A 19,917-nucleotide genomic window follows, 5' to 3' on the forward strand; every position below is an offset into this window, starting at 1 on the left:
ATGAGGAGATTAGCACAAGAACTTGAAATGATCCTAACCCAAAAATGAACACAACAAAGATATACAGGCAAATAAAGGAGTCTAAACAATGAGTAAAAGACTGAGGTTTTTAGATGTGTGGAGAACAAAGGGGAGAAAGAATGACAGGAAAACAAAAGACACCTAGCAAACCTGGCACTCCACACCAACAGCGTAACAGATGCCGACTGGAAAACAGAAAGGCTGAGCACCCTCCCCCAAGCTCACACTGATTACATGGCAAAACCATTTAGTTATCAAAATGACCAAACACCCAGCTATGTACTTTAGGGAACCAAGCCAGATTCCTATAAGTAATTCTGCACAAAACAGTGCTGTATTTAAAATTGTTCAGGAAATGAGTAGTCTTAAAGGTTTGTCTAGTATTCAAGTTTTTTTGAGCTATAATGAAAAAGAGTATCGAGAAGCACCGGCTTGACACTTGAAATGCACACATGACAGCTTCCCTGTTCTGCAGCCTTGGCACTGCAGTATCTATTTGTTGGCACAGCAGCATTCCCTAATTTGTGGTCATATTCTTGGAAGAGATTTTATACTGATTACAGGATTTTTCCTTTGTTTTCTGGAGTATGAAAGATGGATGACTAATGACTTGCCAAATAAACAGTATTCAAAAACAAAACTGAGAACAATGGAAATAAAACACCCTGTCATCATCCTCAGCAATACTACATGCAAATATGTTCCTTAGTGAAAGAAGAATCAATGTACGTAACAATTTCCTAGATCTATATATTAAAGCACTCAAGTACTTCTATTAAGTTGAATTATCATTGAGTCTGAGTTCATGAGGAATTATTTAGCTATTACTTCTGCTTGTTAACACACTATGAATGATGTTTAGTTAAAATGTCCATGTGCTCTAGCAGACAACACATCCTGTAGCTTCCCCCAAGATCAGCCAGTCTCAACCCTGCCCAGTTTTTCACTGAATGCAAATAAGCACTTCAAGGGAGTACTTAATCCTAAAGCTAAACCTTGTCAGTTTTACAGAAACCATACATATTCTGTAGCATCCACTGTCTGGGAATATGAGAATTTTACTCCAGTCAAATGACAGTTTTAAGAAAAGCTGTGAGTTACCAAATCCTAATATCTCAGGGCAGAGTTTCCATAGAGCAGGTGTCTGCTGGGAGCTGGAACTAACAGAAATAACAACTGTGCTTAACAGCCATATTTAACAGGGCTGCTCTGTCGGGGAGCTTAGGATGTTGCAGTTTCATTAGCATTAACAAGTGTTGCTATGGGTACCAGAGCAGAGGCATCAGAATACAAGTGAATAGAAGGAGTGGGAAAGTGATTAATGAAAATGTGAAGTGTTGGAATTTTCATAAAACAAAACCAATGTGCTTGCCAATAAGATCATGTTTAAATAACAGACTACATTATTGCCCAGTTCACCAGCAGGTATATGCCACTGCTTGTCATCTTTCTGCTTAAGCCCAGAAAGACAAAACCCTACATCAATAAAAATAAAGAAGACGAGCAAAACCACTGTTCGCACATTCAGAGGGGGACACACACACTGGTGAAAGTGACCCTAATAAGTATTCATAACAATATTTAAGTGCTGATGTTAATATGCAATTTATAAATATTTAACAAACTACAGACAGGTTCTGCACAAGCTCAGAGCCACATAATACCTAATTTCTGGATAAATGGCATGGACTCACATTAGCATAGCTAAACGCAGGGTTTGATATCTGTATTGGGTTTGTGTGGCAAGGTTTTGGTAGCAGGGGGGTCTACAGGGGTGGCTTCTCTGAGAAGCTGCTAGAAGTTTCCCCCATGTCCGATAGAGCCAATGCCAGCCAGCTGCAAGACGGACCCGCTGCTGGCCAAGGCTGAGCCCATCACGACCAGAGGTAGCGCCTCTGGGATAACATATTTAAGAAGGGGAAAAACACCTGTGCAACGGCAGCCAGGGAAGAGAAGAGTGAGAATATGTGAGAAGAACAACTCTACAGACACCAAGGTCAGTGAAGAAGGAGGGGAGGAGGTGCTCCAGGCACCGGAGCAGATTCCCCTGCAGCCCGTGGTGAAGACCATGGTGAGGCAGGCTGTCCCCTGCAGCCCATGGAGGTCCACGGTGGAGCAGATATCCACCTGCAGCCCATGGAGGACCCCACACTGGAGCAGGTGGATACCCAAAGGAGAGACTGTGAATCTGTGGGAAGCCTGTGCTGGAGCGGGCTCCTGGCAGGACCTGTGGCCCTGTGGAGAGGGGAGCCCACGCTGGAGCAGGTTTGCTGGCAGAACTTGTGTCCCCGTGGGGGACCCACTCTGGAGCAGTCTGTTCCTGAAGGACTGCACCCCATGGAAAGGACCCATGCTGGAGCAATTAGTGAAGAACTGCAGCCTGTGGGAAGGACTCACGTTGGAGAAGTTCGTGGAGGACTGTCTCCCATGGGAGGGACCCCACACTGGAGCAGGGGAAGACTGTGAGGAGTCCTCTCCCCTGAGGAGGAAGGAGCAGGAGAAACGTGTGATGAACTGACCACAACCCCCATTCCCAGTCCCCCTGCACCACTGGAGGGGAGGAGGCAGAGAAAATCGGGAGTGAAGTTGAGCCCGGGAAGAAGGGAGGAGTGAGGGGAAGGTGTTTTTAAGATTTGGTTTTATTTCTCATTACTCTACTCTGATTTGATTGGTAATAAATCAAATTAATTTTCCCCAAGTTGAGTCTGTTTTGCCCATGATGGTAATTGTTGAGTGATCCCCCTGTCCTTATCTTGATCCATGAACCCTTCGTTATATTTTCTCTCCTCTGTCCAGCTGAGGAGGAGGAGTGATAGAGCAGCTTTGGTGGGCACCTGGCATCCAGCCAGGGTCAGCCCACCAGTCACAAACATGAAATGATATTTACCTAAGTCAGAATGAAATTTTGAATAATTTTATTACACCCTTTAGAGCTACTCTGGTTTCTTATGACTTGTTAAACAAAATTAGTACAATTTCTGTTTACAGAATACCTAAAGGGTGAAATGGCAGTATCGCAGGAGTATGTGTCATAGTCAAAACACAAAGCCAATTCCTACTCTTAGCAAAGCTAGGAAAACATGTCTTACCCTAATTACCAAAAGAATGGATGTTTACCCATTTGTTCCCCACCTTCCCTGTCCAAAAGCTGGAATTGAAAAATGTGCAGCAATAGTAATTCCCACAAGTGACAACCCATGTAATGATTAATAGCAGAACTGCTGCTTTGCTGTTTCATTACACAGTGAAGGCTGTAGTTTGGACTCTACCTACAGCAGGTACTTCCTTGATTTCAGCAACATCTTCAAAATATCTCCTGAGTCTTAATACATCCACTCTCATCCACGTTTGCCAGTCAATAATTTCTTACTGATTCCTTTGGAGGTGCCTTAGGATTTTCTTGTGATGCTTCCCTCCCCTGCGGGTGCTGCTCTGGGCTTGCAGGACAGACTGTGTCTATTCCCTACGAGCTGCACTGCAGCGGGTATGCAGTTTTTTCATTACTCCCATGGCCAAAACACATTCTTGAGTTTCAGCAAGCCTGCCTTCCACACCTGTGGCTATAGCTCCCTTTCTAACCCCACTCTGGCCACTCCTGCAGCATGCCCTTAACAGAGTCTTCCTCCTCTGAACACCTTCAGCACTCAAATCTCCTCATGGGTGTGACAGCAATCAGGAAACCAAGTTCAGTTTAATTAGTTCATGCAATTTTCCATAAAACTTAATTCTAATTTCCTTCTACCCCTCCCTCCATTCCCTGCCTGCTACCCAAACCTCCTCAGTACAGACGTGGCATGTGTATGAATTACGCCACCAGCCGTCAGTTTCCCTTCATCCTCCAGCTCTCTCCTTCCAAGAACACTTGTTTATCTTTACCTTTGTCATACGATCTCCCCAAAGCTTTTCCTTTCCTGAATTTTGGCTTTGGATGCAGTTTTCCTTGCAATCTCCGTGGTTAGTTCTACAAACATTTATTTGGGCAAACATTTTACTTATGTGAACAATATTATTCAGTTCAGCAGTCTATTTGACTTGTTATTCACAATGTATTTGCAAGATGAGAGCTGTAGATCATAAATACATGGAGGCTGTCTTAAAGAACATCTGTGAAGAACTACATCTGTCTACACTTCTTTTTTAATAGAAAAGCAATAAAGCAAATCAAGATGACTCTGAAGTGGTACTCAATACTCAGTGGTCCTCCCTGACATCTTCTCTGTACTTAAATGTTTAATTTTGAAAATTGATATTTATGAGTCACTTAGTTTTGTATGTATTATTCTACTGATCTCCAGAATAATAGGGCACTTCAACAAAATAGATGTTTTTGAAGTAAACAATACCGACCTTTTCTTGTTTAGTGTGATCACAGGACATGGTAGACATGGAGAGCTGAGATCCGTGTACTAAAATCAGGGATTAAGAAGCAATGATTAAACCTTACCCTATTATCCGGAAAGATTAACAAGGTAATTATGTAGCCTGAAACTCAGAATGTTTAGTTACAAAGAAGAGGAAGAAAGTATCCAACACAAGAATTTGAAATGGAAGGACAGAAGTGATCATTTAGATTCTTCTTGTATACTTAACAACCAAATCTAATTAATAAAAATTAGTAGCTTTTTTCTGTTTAACTTGCTATTTAATACAAAAGCATATCAAAGGCGTCATAATAAAGCATAAATAATGCTGTTTTAAAGTTGAGGTATAAAGCCTAAATTTCTGCTATTTTCACATGAAAACTCACTACTTTAAAAAAAAGAGCACAATTTTGTGCCAAGCTGATCAAGGCTGTAATTTTAAAACTTTTAAAAATATGGACTGGAAGGTGTCACAAGTAAAGACGTGCATGCGAATTTAGTACCTGTGTATGTTACAACTGCCACTGTTCCGCTGACTCCTCTGCAAACATTAGCAAGCTGGAAATAGGCATGTCTTAGTTTCCATTTACTGTGATTGTGACCTTAGCTCTTCCACAAAGAAGAGGTCTTAACAGTGTGTTTAATAAAGATGGTAATACTTCTTCATTGCTACAATTTATCTTTGCAGTGTCTTTAACAACTAATGTATTAAGCCTAGTATCTTTTATGCCAGCATTGCTACATAAAACGTGTTAATTAGTGTACTCTCTACTTGTTATCATTATTTAGTAGAGATCAATAATTCTTTATGACAAGGATTTTCCTTATCTTTTCTTTTGTCACCTGTCATTTTCCTCTAACAGGATTCAATTCCCAAGTATGTTTATCCTCTTGATGTTAAAAGGATTGCCTAGTGGTCTTTTTAAATGATTGCTTTACATTCTGTAGCTAAAGGAAAGGCAGTGTGATTTTCCTTTAAAAACCTAAAGCCTGCTTTAGCCATTCCTATGAGACATCCCCATGTCATTATGACAGGAATTTTTACCATGCTCCTGACTAAAACATTTGCATCACAGGGTTTCTAACTCTTTTCCACTGGTAGACATTCATTGAAAAAAGCAACTATTTGAGAAGAACAATTAAAATAGTGTGAAATTTTCATTTTAACTGTCACTTTAATTTTTTTCAGACTCACATAAATTAGAACGAATCTCAAAGTGCAGCTGGGAAACTGATGTATGTGGGTTTCACACTGACAGAACAGGTTGAAATCTCTCAGATATTCTGATGGAGCTTCCTCATACTCATACTTCATAGTTCAAGGCTGAATCATTTAACCGAATTTTGTACTTAATGAAGAATCAGTACGAGGAAGAGGCCCATGGTGTTAGAAGCTCTGTGGTCTGTTGCTGCTTTCTCAGTGAACTGGAGCTTTTCCAGATGGAAAGTAGCAAAAGAAGTTGTTTCTACTTTTAGAATCAAACCTCCATAAATTGGTATTCAAACTGGAAAAAACAATGGCTGAAAAGGACAGTTCATTATAGTGTGCAGTGATGTGGATCAACATAGTTCAGCCTAATTGATATCTTGGCTCAGGAAAACAAAGCTCAGACTGTATTTCAAATAATCCACTATTTATACTCTTTCTAAATAAATTTTTGAAAATTAATTTCAGAAGAAAGTATTTTCAAGTCAGAGCTCAAATACTAATGTCTTAAAGATCAAAGGGACATCTCACAACAGGCTATATCAAATATTCTGACTTTGTCCCACAGTTGGAAGTAAGTATTTTTATGATACTGGACTTACTGCTCTTGTCTTTCACACATTCATTAAACATATGACACAGACCTTGACTTCTTAAGTATGATAACACACTTACTAACTGATACTGCTAATGTAGCTCATGGACATGGATGATAAAATAATTGAAGTTAATTTCCTCAAGAAACAGAATTAGAATGTTAGAATCAGTGGTACAAGCTGTTTATGTTTTTCAGGCAATATTTTGCTAACTGTATAAATACATGCAGACTCCTGAACATTAAATTAGTACAGTAATAACACAGGCTGCATGTTTTCATCCTGTATAAGACAAAATCAAATTAAAACCTAAGGCAGGATGTTTTCTGTTACATACCAGCCTTCAGAGAAAAAGCTCTATCTCATTTATTCATGCATTACTGAGTCATAATAAAATTCAGTGCTGGCACACTGGTCAAGACAAATGCTAGCAAAATGCTCCAGTGACAGCAGTATCACTTATTACTGCATGCATTTGTTCCATAACCATTCCTGTTTTCACATTGTGAGTCTTGTGCACTCCCACCGCAGGACTGCCAGGGCTGACCCGGGGCACATGCTACAAACTTTAGCAGCGGTCCGGAATCGTGGGATGCTGTGCCATGCTTCCCTGTGCTACCCAGCAGCCCAGTCCCTCTTCTTGCACATCTCAGCACAGCTCTGACCCACAAGTCCTGCAGTCTCTGATCATCCTCCAGCTGCTTTGCACATTGGCTGGGTTTAGAGAGCAGTTTTGGTGCATGTGAACGAGATTCGCATGGAGTCCAGATACGTATGAAATGCATCCCAACCCCTAGCAGAGACATCTGGATCTAAACCAAGGGGTACTGCATTTTCTTTATCTACTGTGCCTTATTATTTATTAACGTGAACAGAGCCATGCCATACCATAACAGCTTTTGAGGTTGAAACAGATGGTATATCCAGTTATAAAGCTTCTATACCAGAGCGATAAAGAGAAAGCTGTTAACCTGTTACTGCTGCAATGATCTGGATGAGGCAATCGAGTGCACCCTCAGTAAGTTTGCAGATGACACCCAGTTGGGTGGAAGTGTTGATCTGCTCGAGGGTAGGAAGGAATCCTCAGAGGGATCTGGACAGGCTGGATCAATGGGCCAAGGCCAATTTTATGAGGTTCAACAAGGCCAAGTGCCAGGTCCTGCAGTTAGGCCACAACAACCCCATGCAATGCTACAGGCTTGGGGATGAGTGGCTGGAAAGCTGCCCAGCAGAAAAGGACCTGGGGGTGTTGATTGACAGCCGGCTGAAGATGAGCCAGCAGTGTGCCCAGGTGGCCAAGAAGGCCAATGGCATCCTGGCCTGTATCAGAAACAGTGTGGCCAGCAGGACCAGGGAAGTGATCGTGGCCCTGTACTCAGCACTGGTGAGGCCGCACCTCAAATACTGTGTTCAGTTTTGGGCCCCTCACTACAAGGAAGACATTGAGGTGCTGGAGCGTGTCCAGAGAAGGGCAGTGAAGCTGGTGAGGGGTCTGGAGCACAAGTCTTCTGAGGAGCAGTTGAGAGAGCTGGGGTTGTTCAGCCTGGAGAAAAGGAGGCTCAGGGGGGACCTTATTGCTCTGTGTAACTACCTGACAGGAGGTTGTAGAGAGGTGGGTGTCGGTCTCTTCTCCAGAGTAACAAGTGATAGGATGCAATAGGATGAGAGGAAATGGCCTCAAGTTGCGCCAGGGGAGGTTTAGATTGGATATTAGGAAACACTTCTTCACTGAAAGGGTTGTCAGACATTGGAACAGGCTGCCCAGGGAGGTGGTTGAGTCACCATCGCTGGAGATATTTAAAAGACGTGTGGATGTGGCATTTAGGGATATGGTTTAGTGGTGGACTTAGCAGTGCCAGGTTAATGGTTGGACTCGATGATCTTAAAGGTCTTTTCCAATCTAAACGATTCTATGATTCTGTACTACACAGGGCAAGAAACAGGAGCAGCTACTCCTTGGGGATGGAGCCACTGATGACATGGGAGGATAACATCTCAATGAGCAAGAATCAAATAGAAGCAGCTGGGCCATTTCACCCTGGTCACTGTCTGTCAGTCATAAAAATCAGAGAAAAATACAAAAAGTGGAAAACAGACTATTTGGAAGAGAAGGTCCAGTGAAAACACAAGGCAAAAAAATCAAAAGGCAAGTTCGAGAAACCCAGTTGAAATATATTACTAAGAACAGACAGGTATCTGTTTGAGAGTTTTGGACCACTGAAGCCACTGAGAAAACATCTACTACATTTTCTCATTTACAGGTCTACTATAGCACAATATTAGGATAGAGTGGCAAACAAGCAGTGAACATGGAATTACCTGCTGGTGAACCATGCCTTGATATTAACCATCAGACATCAGACTTGCAACTATACCGTTCCCTATAGTGCCAAAACATTGTAAGTTGACAGTTACTACTGTACACTGATGATATAAAATCCTTTATAATCAGAGAATAAACTCAAGCAAAACACAATGCCCTTTTCATGTACTTCATAATTACAATTTGACTGCCATAATATGTAGCATGTTTTGAAAAATCAATAAAGACTCCAGTTCAGCACTCCTGGCTCCATACCATAATCAAAGTATCAAATACGGGTACTATTTCTGTATGAAGTAGTTTGAGCACTCCACTTTTGTACAGAAAAAAAGTGTTATTGCATATACTACAGGGCATAAATCTACTACCCTACCAAGTGGGGCAGAGAGGCTCCCTAACATGAAACTGTACTGCATAAATAGCCACATGCCTTACATTTGTACTCTTATGCAGTATCTCACATATTCTTAACTGAGGAAAACTGCTTGCACACCTCCAAATTACCTAACCCTACTGTTTAGCAGTTTGGCATCTTTCCAAAATTTGCGCATTATATCACAAGCTAAGCAGCACAGTTTCAGTCTGGTTATGCGGTTTTAATGGTGCTGATCAATACATTGTTTAATTCAACAATTATCAGGTCACTGGACACTAGTTTTTTCCTCTCAAGTGACTGTAATTAATTACTGATGAGTCGAGACAACAATTCTGCAAAGAATCCGCACTTTCACACACACACACATTCCCCTGGCTTCAGTGAGACACCGGTCAGGATGATGTGCCCAGCTCTTCACAAGCACAGACCTACTTTGAAGTTGCACAAAACTATTCCCATTTTTCCCTCCCAGTTCTTCAATGCTATGATCTTTCCCACATTGTGCGGGGCTTTTATTGATGCAATATTCAAAGCTATTTTAAAAGGTCCATAGAAAGACACTCAAATGCTTTCAGGCTTTTCTCCTGGCTTCAGCCTGATAGAGTTTGTGGATAACAACGTGAAGCAGAAGCCTCAGAGAGAGTCTGGGAGCAGTTGCACTTTTAGGATGCAGATGTTCACATGAAGATGCAGAGTTCTAACAGGTGGTGTAAGACAGGACACGGTGGAAGGAAGCACACAGGGCTGGGAAAGGTAATGAAGGCTGTTTGGACAGACAAGAATTTCATCTATACTGAGGTTAAAATACTTAATGCTTGTAATTTCATAATATTTAAGTCCTTTTCTTCCTTTCCTACTGTCCACTCTTATCACAACCATGTCCCAGTTTAAGCCCTGTATCCCTTCATCAATAAAGCTGGCTAAAGTCTCAAAGGGAGAACTCTATGACCTGTTTATATGACAGGCACACCTTATGGCAGACATCACTGGCTACAAGGACTTACAGTTTTGGTGCTCTTCCAGAAAACCGGTGTTCCCTAGTAAAACCAAACCAAACCAAACCAAACCAAACCAAACCAGTGAACAGGGTGTTTCAATAAGCGTAACAAACTATCCTGACATCTGTGTCACACTTAGAACATTCAAAAAACTTGGAATACCTCCCTGGTCCGCACCTCTACGTCTAAATAAAGCATGTCCGTATCTATTATTTGTTCAGGTGATGAGAAAGCCTTTCAGGTAAGAGGCAGGTATTTGCTAACTGAGACAGTTAAAAAGATTTCATAAATTTGTAGATTGATGAACCACCATTCACTGTTGCTCCACTGCAGGTAACAGAAGGCCTGAGCAGAGATTTCAAACAACTTAAAAGGCTTTAACACGCAAACAAGTTCTCATGTTTAACCTATTCTATGGACCACAGGCACATGCTCACCAGGTACCTTAAAGCAGCTTACTTCTCAAAGAGCTCCAGTTAGTATATAGAGCAGCTGATACTTGGCAGCTTGTTCATGTATCAAAGCCTTTACCTGCTACTGTTCAGGCAAGAATTGGCTTAGATTATTGGAATTAAATGCAGCTCTATGTCCACTAGTAGACAGTTAAATTATATTTAACAAAGACAAAGGCCATCCAACTTCTCTTTTTAAGCTATAAAAGTTTTCTGAATTCAGAGAAAAACAAACAGCAAACCTTTATTGGGTATTTTTGGAGAATACAACATATCCCGTGTCTTGTGCTAACAGCAGCTACATATTCAGGACGAGGTGTGGGGGACACTCCTCTGTCTTCAGATAAGATACAGTGCACTCTTGTAACACAATTATTTGTAAAATTATGGTAGGATCACAGACAGTTCAGATCTGTATTACCAAGCAATACAATCCATTACTTATTTTATTAATCCATTACCATCCATTTAATGAAATACTTAGTTTCACTTGTATATTCTCCCATCATCAGTTTTTGGTTTTTTTTTTTTTTAAGAAACATGCTGTGGAAGGCTAAAAACACTAAAATCTTACTGTAATATTACGTGAAAGGATTTTGCCTTTTCACTCTTCAAACACAGAAGCACATAAAAGGTTATTTTACCAACCGTAACTTAGTAATTTCCAGCCCTCCATAAGATCCACATGCTTATCAGGTAACCTTTCAAAATGACTATGAGATTGCATTTTTAATTAAAAATCATAACAAATGTTCTTAAAACATTTTTAAATAACACTGTTTTAGGAGATTCATTCTTGTAATCATATTAAAATAAACTGTGTTGCACTTACAGAATTAATTAGTGAACTTATCCTCCAGGTATAATTGCTAGTTGTTCAGTTCACAATGATTAACCTCTGTCAAACCAAGATCCTTTATGAAGCTTATAATGCCTACTGGTAGAAGGAATCTCTTCTTCCTCTCTCCAAAATCTATGGTACGATAGGACCCCCAGGTCTTGAAATCCTCCATTGAATGCATAGATTTAATGCAAGAAACGGATCACCGGTGGTACTCTAGACATGTGGAAGCCCCCTGTGGGGGAACAACTGAGGATGCAACCACGTGTGTGAACATTTGGAACTAGCTGGGGTTTTAAGGAAGGGTACCGAGCAGGATACCAACCTCTAAAACCATCAAACAGAAATGGGCAGATAAGGGTGGGCTGGGTGAGCCCGTCAGGCTGATGTCCGAAGGAACTCTGATGAACAAATAGACAAGAAGTGGCAGCTGCATCCTTGGGGCAACGGCTGCTCTATCACCTTGCTGGGGTTTTCACCTATGGCACTGTGCAGCCAGCAGCTCCCTATTCGCAACCACGCACGCTGTGGATGTTTGAAGAGGAAGGAGGTAACCTGCTCACTTGGGGATGATCTGCGTAGCAGGGGTATTATAAGAATGTGGGGGATGGGATGGCATCTGGTTCATTACTTTATGTGGTTGAGGATTATTCAGTATAAAAGAATTAACAAATAACAAGGAAAGGCACAGATTACACACAAACACACAGAAACATTAATGAGCAGGTGATAACTGAGACTGTAAGTTGTCTTTGGTCACTACAGGAACTAATACCATTAAAGGAACTACTCAGACACAGCCTTGAACAGGTTCAGCCTAAACTTTGTCACTGATAAGGAAGGGGAGATGTGATTATCATATGTATTATGGTACATTTGAGGGCATGGAATTGTGTGAAACTTGCTATGGGGTATCAGAAGAGGCTTGTGGGATTATGTTTATCTTATTATGGGAAATTCAGAGGAGGGGCCAGAGGAAGAAAGGGAAGGATGGGGGGGAACAAACATCGGAAAATGAATAAAAAGGGGCCAGTTGCATTTAAACAGGCTGCTGGTGGGTATGCTTCTCTGGTCAAACCCTGCACCTGATCACCAAGGTCTATCCTTTCTTCTTACTAAATCCTTTCCTTTAATACTTTTTTTTGTGTAATTCACCCTCTATTCTACATGTGATACAGCTGCAAGGCCTAAGAGCCAGCAGCTGCAGGTCACAAGGTCTGCAGGTCCAGGAACCAGCAACTAGAGGGACCATGGTGTGTCTACGTTTTCCTAGTGAATTTAACCCTGTATGCATTGTGCGTGTATGTGTAATTTGCTAGCAAGGTTCAAACTGGAGTAGCCAGTGAGTAGAACAAGACCTGTATCTGGAAAGACTCGAGGTCTGAGTCAGTGGCTGGGCAAAGAGCCTGGGCTCCAGCCATGGGCAGAGTCTATGCCTGGCAAGGTAGTCCAGCCAAAGAGCTTAGAGACTCTGCTAATATTTGAGGGATCCATGACTGTGGGGTACACATGAGACAAGTGTGAGTGCGTGTATCCATTTTGATAGCCAACACTAAGTCGGATTTGCTAGCAAATAGGAGGAAACCTGCATTCTGGGTAAGAGGGCCCAGGCACAGATATCGGACGGGTTTAAAGGTCATGGCGATATTCAAGGGATCCATGAGTGCGGGTGTGCTTCTGAATCTGACAGTGAGGGTGTCTGTTTTCACTAGTGCACTTCAATCCTGATCAGTCTTCGCCATCCCAAATGGGACTCAAAAGTACCACCCTCCTTATCTTGAGAACTGGCTTTAGGGCAGAGCACAGCCACATATATTGCTGCTGTTGCCATTTCCCTTACAGCTTGGCTCTCCCAGGGAAATGGGACTAGAAAGGGAGTAAGAGAAGCGCTTTCCCTTTCTGGAAGAGCCGTACGTGGTCAGGTGCCACTACTGGGGAATCCCTTTAATTGCTCCTTGAGCAGGGCCACCCTGATGCACGCATGAGCTTTACCTAAGGTGCCCTGCAGCACCATACCTTCTAACATAGCTTGGAGTAGCAAATGTGAAGGAAGCTGCCATTACAATGCTATCGTCAGAAGTTACAAATAACCTAGGGACATAACTTCAGAGTGGAAAAAGGGAAACACTCATCAACTCCCTTCCTCAATTCCCAGCTTCCAAAACAGAAGTGAAGCAGCAACATGGAGGCCAAATCCCACCTGTGTTTTAGCACATGGGAGCCAAGAAGTCCCTTGGTTCCCCGACTGCTGGAAAGTTTTTGGGTGGACTATTAGCTACCAAGCTCAGTAGGCAGGAGAGCTACAGAGAAACTTCATCTTTCTGACTCCTAATTTGCTCCCACTTAAGGGCAGAGATTACGACAGTGCTGAGAGCTAGGTACCTCACATGGCAGTGGTGCTTTGCAATGCTTTGCCTCACAACCTTTCATATTGCTGTGACTCCATCGGGCCTAATGCGGTTTAATCCTAGGGAAGAAAGTGCAGGAACTATGATGAGAGATCGCCCTTGTGGAGAGCCAGGAGTGGTAAAGTGAGAGGGGATGATACATGGGAATTAGAGGTGGAAATGCATTAATAAATTAATAAATAAATAAAAAGAAGAATGGATCAGCAGGGGTAAAAACAGGATCCGGAAGCAGTTTGTGGATGACAGCTGGTGAGATATCCCCTGTGGGCAGGGAGGCTGGCAGTTTGGAAGGAATAACTGAGCTGGGTGTGGGAGAGGGGCAGGAGGGACCAAATTAATGTTGTAGAGTGACAGGCTGAGGAATTGTCGTTAGAAAATCAGAGGGGCCTTCTAGAAGCAGACAACTCCTGAGGAACAAAGGCAATGAGTGAGAAATGAAAAGAAGGCTCAAACCAGCTGAGAGGACAGTGTGAAAGGCTGGAGATCCATGAAGGACAAAAGTGGTTGGTGCAGAATGATAGAATAGAATCACAGAATCATTTAGGTTGGAAAAGACCTTTAAGATCATCGAGTCCAACCATTAACCTAGCACTGCTAAGTCCACCACTAAACCATGTCCCTAAGTGCCTCATCCACACTGTGTTTTAAATACCTCCAGGGATTGTAACTCAATCACTTCCATGGGCAGCATGTTCCAGTGCTTGACAACCCTTTCGGTGAAGAAATTTTTCCTAATATCCAATCTAAACCTCCCCTGGCGCAACTTGAGGCCATTTCCTCTCATCCTATCGCATCCTATCACTTGTTATTCTGGAGAAGAGACCGACACCCACCTCTCTACAACCTCCTGTCAGGTAGTTACACAGAGCAGTAAGGTCCCCCCTGAGCCTCCTTTTCTCCAGGCTGAACAACCCCAGCTCTCTCAACTGCTCCTCAGAAGACTTGTGCTCCAGACCCCTCACCAGCTTCACTGCCCTTCTCTGGACACACTCCAGCAACTCAATGTCTTTCTTGTAGTGAGGGGCCCAAAACTGAACACAGTATTTGAGGTGTGGCCTCACCAGTGCCGAGTACAGGGCCACGATCACTTCCCTACTCCTGCTGGCCACACTATTTCTGATACAAGCCAGGATGCCATTGGCCTTCTTGGCCACCTGGGCACACTGCTGGCTCATACTCAGCCGGCTGTCAACCAACACCCCCAGGTCCTTTTCCACTGGGCAGCTTTCCAGCCACTTGTCCCCAGGCCTGTAGCGTTGAGTGGGGTTGTTGTGACCGAAGTGTTGTAACCCAAGGACTCGGGACTTGGCCTTGTTGAACCTCATACAATTGGCCTTGGCCCATTGATCCAGCCTGTCCAGATCCCTCTGAGGATTCCTTCCTTCCTACCCTCCAGCAGACCAACACACCTGACCAACTTCATGTCATCTGCAAACTTACTGAGGATGCACTCGATCCCCTTGTCCTGATTATAGATAAAGATATCAAACAGAACAGGCCCCAACACTGAGCCCTGGGGAACACCACTTGTGACTGGCCGCCAACTGGATTTCACTCCATTCACCACAACTCTTTGGGCCTGGCCATCCAGCCAATTTTTTTACCCAGCAAAGAGTACACCCATCCAAGCCAGGAGCAGTCAGTTTCTCCAGGAAAATGCTTTGGGAAAAGGTGTCAAAGGCTTTACTGAAGTCCAGGTAGACCACACCCACAGCCTTTCCCTCATCCACTAGGCAGGTCACCTTGTCATAGAAGGAGATCAGGTTGGTCACGCAGGACCTGCCTTTCAGAAGTGAAGAGACAAGGCAGACGAAGCCCTTTTTTTGCTGATATATAAGCAGATGGGGAGAATCAGGAAGTTTATGAAGAAAATTAACTGGAAGCTAAAACTGGAAGCTGGAAAAAGTTGCCAAGGGCACGGTGAGGAAGGGCCGGCTTTCAGGTAGGTAAGAGGGGGGTTTTGTGAGATGCAGTTGCGCTTCACAAAGGCTTGCGGGGGGTGGTGTTGGGACCTTTTGGGGAGTGAAATCTTGCAAGGCACACAGGGCCAAGGTAACTGTATCAGTGATACCGTGTGAGGCTGAGATGGGTCAGGTACGAGCATCAGAAATAACAGATTTGGTTATGCATCAGGTAGCGATCGTCAAGTTGGACCAGTCGATGAGCAGGAAGAGACCCTCACCTGGAAAGACTCGGTGTCTGAGCCAGTGGCTGGGTAAGGGGCCCAAGGTCCAGGAATATTAGACAGACTTAGAGCCCTCACTGATATTCAAGCCGCCTGCGAACATGGGGTCTGAGAGCACACGGGGCTGGCTTTCAGTGACCAGGAAAGAGGAACCACTGGATCCCAGAGTGCACTGGGTTGAGCACTCTCACAGCATCCTTAACAGAGGGAACTCAGAGCTGAGCTAAAGAAGTGATGCTTACAGTATCAGGAACAAAACAACTTTCACTAAAGTATCCTCCAGGTAGCAACGAAAAAAGGTAGACTTGTGCAAGACCAGTCAAACTTTAGTTTTCCACAGTAAACCGAATTCCTTTAAAAATGGGACACAAGAGATAAGACGTGGAAGGAATTAGAATAACATGTTGTGCTCTGGCATGGTATGCTCCAGCAACATGGTATTAAAAAGCATTTGAGCACATTAAGACCCTGAATAGGAAACCGTAACTGTCAGAGGGCCGATGAAACTATGAAAGACACACTTCCAGAAGAAACCTCATTTTAAAATCCATTGACAGATGCTTTAAGAAATGTTGATATGTAGCATAATTAATGTGGACTGAACAAATTGTACTGTGGACAGTGATATGTTTATTACAAGCCACTCGGTGAAGGCTACTGGAGGGAGCTAACCAAAAAGTAACACAGTCCTGGATTAGAATATACAAGCACAAGCTTCCCTGTAAATATTGAAACAGAGAGACAAGGAAAAGTATTTTATTTAATTTTCCTACATACTGTCTCCAAATAAGTGACACCTTCTCAGGTGCACATGCAAGTACAAGATGTTGCTAGAGTGAATAGCCCTGTAGAAATGAAACATCTGAAAAAATTAGGATTTTGCTCAGAGACAGGGAAATTATAATATTAGGGTGAAGTATTTTCTTTGCCCACAGACAACATGATTTATAGTACAAGATCTGTTTACCTTAAACGACTGGGCTCTAAATTAATAATTTTGAAAAGGCTATTTCAGCTGTTGGGTAGTCTTGTCTTTGTTCAAGGGAAGAAGAAAGACGGGCTCTGAGCCTGAAGTCAGTCATGGTTAACATGACAGACAGCAGTTAAAAGGCTTTGGCAGAATTTCATGACTCCCAGTCAGCATGTTGGCAGCCCTCTCTTATGGAGACAGTGATAGCTTGTATGTATGTGGAAGTCTATAGGCTGAGGTGGAAGTTAATTTAGCCTGCCACCTATTATTTTGATTTTCCATAACGACTTTTACACATTTCGTCACCTATAGACTCCAAAGGATCTGACAGGGGATGCAAAGGGAGTTTGGGAGCAAAGACTCTGAAAGTTCACTAATCCTTTCAATGAGTGTTTGAGCTCACTAATAGGAGAACAGCGTAGGCCTCTGAATTCCAGTGGAATAAACTTTTTTTGTACTGGTGCCAATGTCTTTACAAGAGTTACCTGAAAAAACCTTAGGGTAGCCTCATAATCTCTAGTACTATGCAGACCTATATATGGTTTCACACAGAAGTCTTGCACAGAAAAAAGTGCACATCCTTTTCAACAGTTAAAACGGCACAGCTTTGCCTCTGGGTGCAATTACACCACTGTGGAAGTACTCTAGAGGGGTCTGGTTTTTCATGTAGGAGAGGCTCACACCAACACACTGCAACACATAAATAAAATAAGAGTACCGCTTTAGCTACTAGCATAAAGTGATATTGCTTTTATGAACATAAGCAGGGTACATACTAGAGAAACAACACAAAGGTCACTTAAAAGATCACTCACTACCGAAGTTTGACAACTAGAAGGATAAACACGGAATAAGTGCGCTCTGACTCTGGGTTTGAAACTGCCTGCTTAAACATGACTTCCTTCCGTTGTGTCCTTCACACCATTGGCGACTTAAAAATTCAGCATAACTTGACAGTAGAGGCCAAAAACCAAACTGAACTGAAAAAAATTAAGCCACTTTTTCCTCTCTTAAATGTGAAAACATTAAACTCTATTTTTTTGTTCAGCTCAAACTGAATCATCTCATAAAATTTCTAGTTACCAGTTCAGCGTAATGATTTGATTGAAGAACACTTTTTTTAAAACCAGATGTACTCATCTTAGAGACAACCTGTACCTGGTGAGGCCTGCAGTGCAGCATCGTACCACCGGAGTTTCCCCCCCTTTTTCTGTCTGTGCCTTCCCACAGGACCAGAAGCTGTAACCCATGCTCTTGCTCCTGCCTCACAACGCCCGGGTTCCTCTCACAAGGATCAGTTCAGTCTGAGGACTTCTTGCAGTTTACCTACGGTGAGCTCCAGCTAAGCTGTTTCTAGAAGGGCATAGACACGCAGGCCTCTCAACAAGGATGAAACCTTGCTGCTCCTGCTGCTTACGGTGCCTGACTTATCCCTGGCTGTCACCCCGGTAATCCATTTTGCGCTCCTCGCTGTACACCATCTGCTTTTCTCCATCTCTGTGCATGTGTGTGCTGCGTTAATGATTTATGCGAGAAGTCAAAAAGCCACCCAGACTATCAGTCCCATGTCCCACCTCTCCGGCACACTGCCGGCACCAATTCCCTCGCCAGCACAACCCACTGTTGAGACCTCTCCTTGTCCCCACAGCTTCACGTGCCGAACTCGGGGCTTTGCTAAGAGGAATGGCACCAGCTGGACCAGAAGAACGACTTACGTCCCTTGTAACCACCGGGAGGCGGGGACGGGGCTGCCCGGAGCTCTCCCCGGAAGAGCCCGCTCCGACGGGCGACCGGCGGGGCCCCCACCGCGCCGGGCCCTGACGGCTCCCGGCTGTCCCACACGTGTCCCCCGCTCCCCACCCCCGGTGCCCCGCGGAGCCGGCCCCGTCCCACCGCCCGGGAGGGCGGTCCCCCCGCTCCGCCAGCGCGGAGCCAGGGGCCGCGGAGCCGCCGGGAAAAGGGAGTGGGGGGTCCCTCCGCGCCTCCCCGCAGCGCACTCACCTCCCCGCGCCGGCGGCCCGTCAGCCCCGCGGGACGCTGCCATGCCGCCGCCGCGCCGCTCCTCCCGCCCCGGCGTGAGGCGGCCTCCGGGAGCCGAGCTCCGCCCCACCCCGCCCCGGCGGGCAGCGCGGGGCCAGCCGGGGCTCGTAGTTTCTCCCCCGACCGCGGGCGACGAGGGGCGCGGCCGCGCCGAGGCACTACGTTCCCCGGCGTGCAGCGGGACGGGGCATATAAGTGGCTGGTGGCGAGCGCGCTTCAGTCAGTCCGCCCGCCCGCCCGGCAGAACAATGCCTTCGCCGCCGGGGCTAAGCAGCCGCGGCTGAGGCGCGGCGGGAGCAGCCGGGCAGTGGACGCGGTCGCCGGCCACCGCTGCTCCCAGCGGAGGGGCTGCCGGCCGGCGGGGGGGCGGTCTCACGCACGCCGCGAGCATGTGGATGCCCACGGAGCACGAGAAGTACGGCGTGGGTGAGTGAGAGCGAGCAGGTCAGCGCGGGGGGCGAGGAGCGGCGCTGCCGGCGGGGAGCGCATCCCGCCGTGCCGCGGGCTCGCCCCGCCGGTCCGGCGTGGGCTGCCGCCGCCGCCCCCGCGGGAGCGCAGGCAGCGCCCTCCCTGCCTGTGCGAGCGGCCGCGTCGCCCCCTCCGCGCGGCGAGGGTCGGAGGTCCCGCCGGGGCGGGGGGGAGCGGTGCCTTCCCCGGGGGCGCAACAAAGGGCGGCCGACGCTTGAGCCGCGGCTCCGGCGCCTCCCGTCGCTGCCCGGGGATGGGGCCCGTCCCCCGCCGCTGAGGCGGGTGCCCAGCTTCTCCCCGCCAGCGCCGGGTGGAAAGGCTGGTGTTTCACGGGGAACAAAGCAGCCTTAAAAAATATCGCTGGGAGCGGCGACCCGACGGGGAGACGGTCTCCGGCGGCGGCGCCCCGGGGAGGAGCGGGCGCAGGAGCGGGGCCGCGGGCATTGTTCGCGCGTCGGGGGTTTTGTCGCTGCTTCAGTGGAAACAAGACAAAGTGTCGCTTGTGGGAGTCGCGCTTCCTTGCCTATTTATTCAGCTCTGCCCGGTGCAGGGCTCTGAAGCCCGTTGATTTGACTTACGAAGTGATCAGGGAGCCTCACTGTAATTTTTTTTTTGACATCACCCATTACAACCGCCAACACTGTGAGCTCTGGTGGCTTGTCCCGGACAAT

At 45.4% G+C, this 19,917-nt stretch overlaps 1 protein-coding gene across 1 annotated transcript in view; it reads right to left on the reverse strand.

Moving 5' to 3' along the window:
• The window catches only part of ZNF277 (zinc finger protein 277), a 61,715-nt gene extending 42,933 nt beyond the window's left edge, over nt 1-18,782 (reverse strand). Inside the window, exon 1 of the mRNA XM_059816114.1 lies at nt 18,740-18,782. Coding sequence (XP_059672097.1) covers nt 18,740-18,782 — 43 coding nt within the window. The remainder of the gene's footprint in view (nt 1-18,739) is intronic.
• Nucleotides 18,783-19,917: the final 1,135 nt, after the last annotated feature.

The sequence above is a fragment of the Gavia stellata genome, chromosome 4 (assembly GCF_030936135.1).
Source record: "Gavia stellata isolate bGavSte3 chromosome 4, bGavSte3.hap2, whole genome shotgun sequence".
Lineage (NCBI taxonomy): Eukaryota > Metazoa > Chordata > Aves > Gaviiformes > Gaviidae > Gavia > Gavia stellata.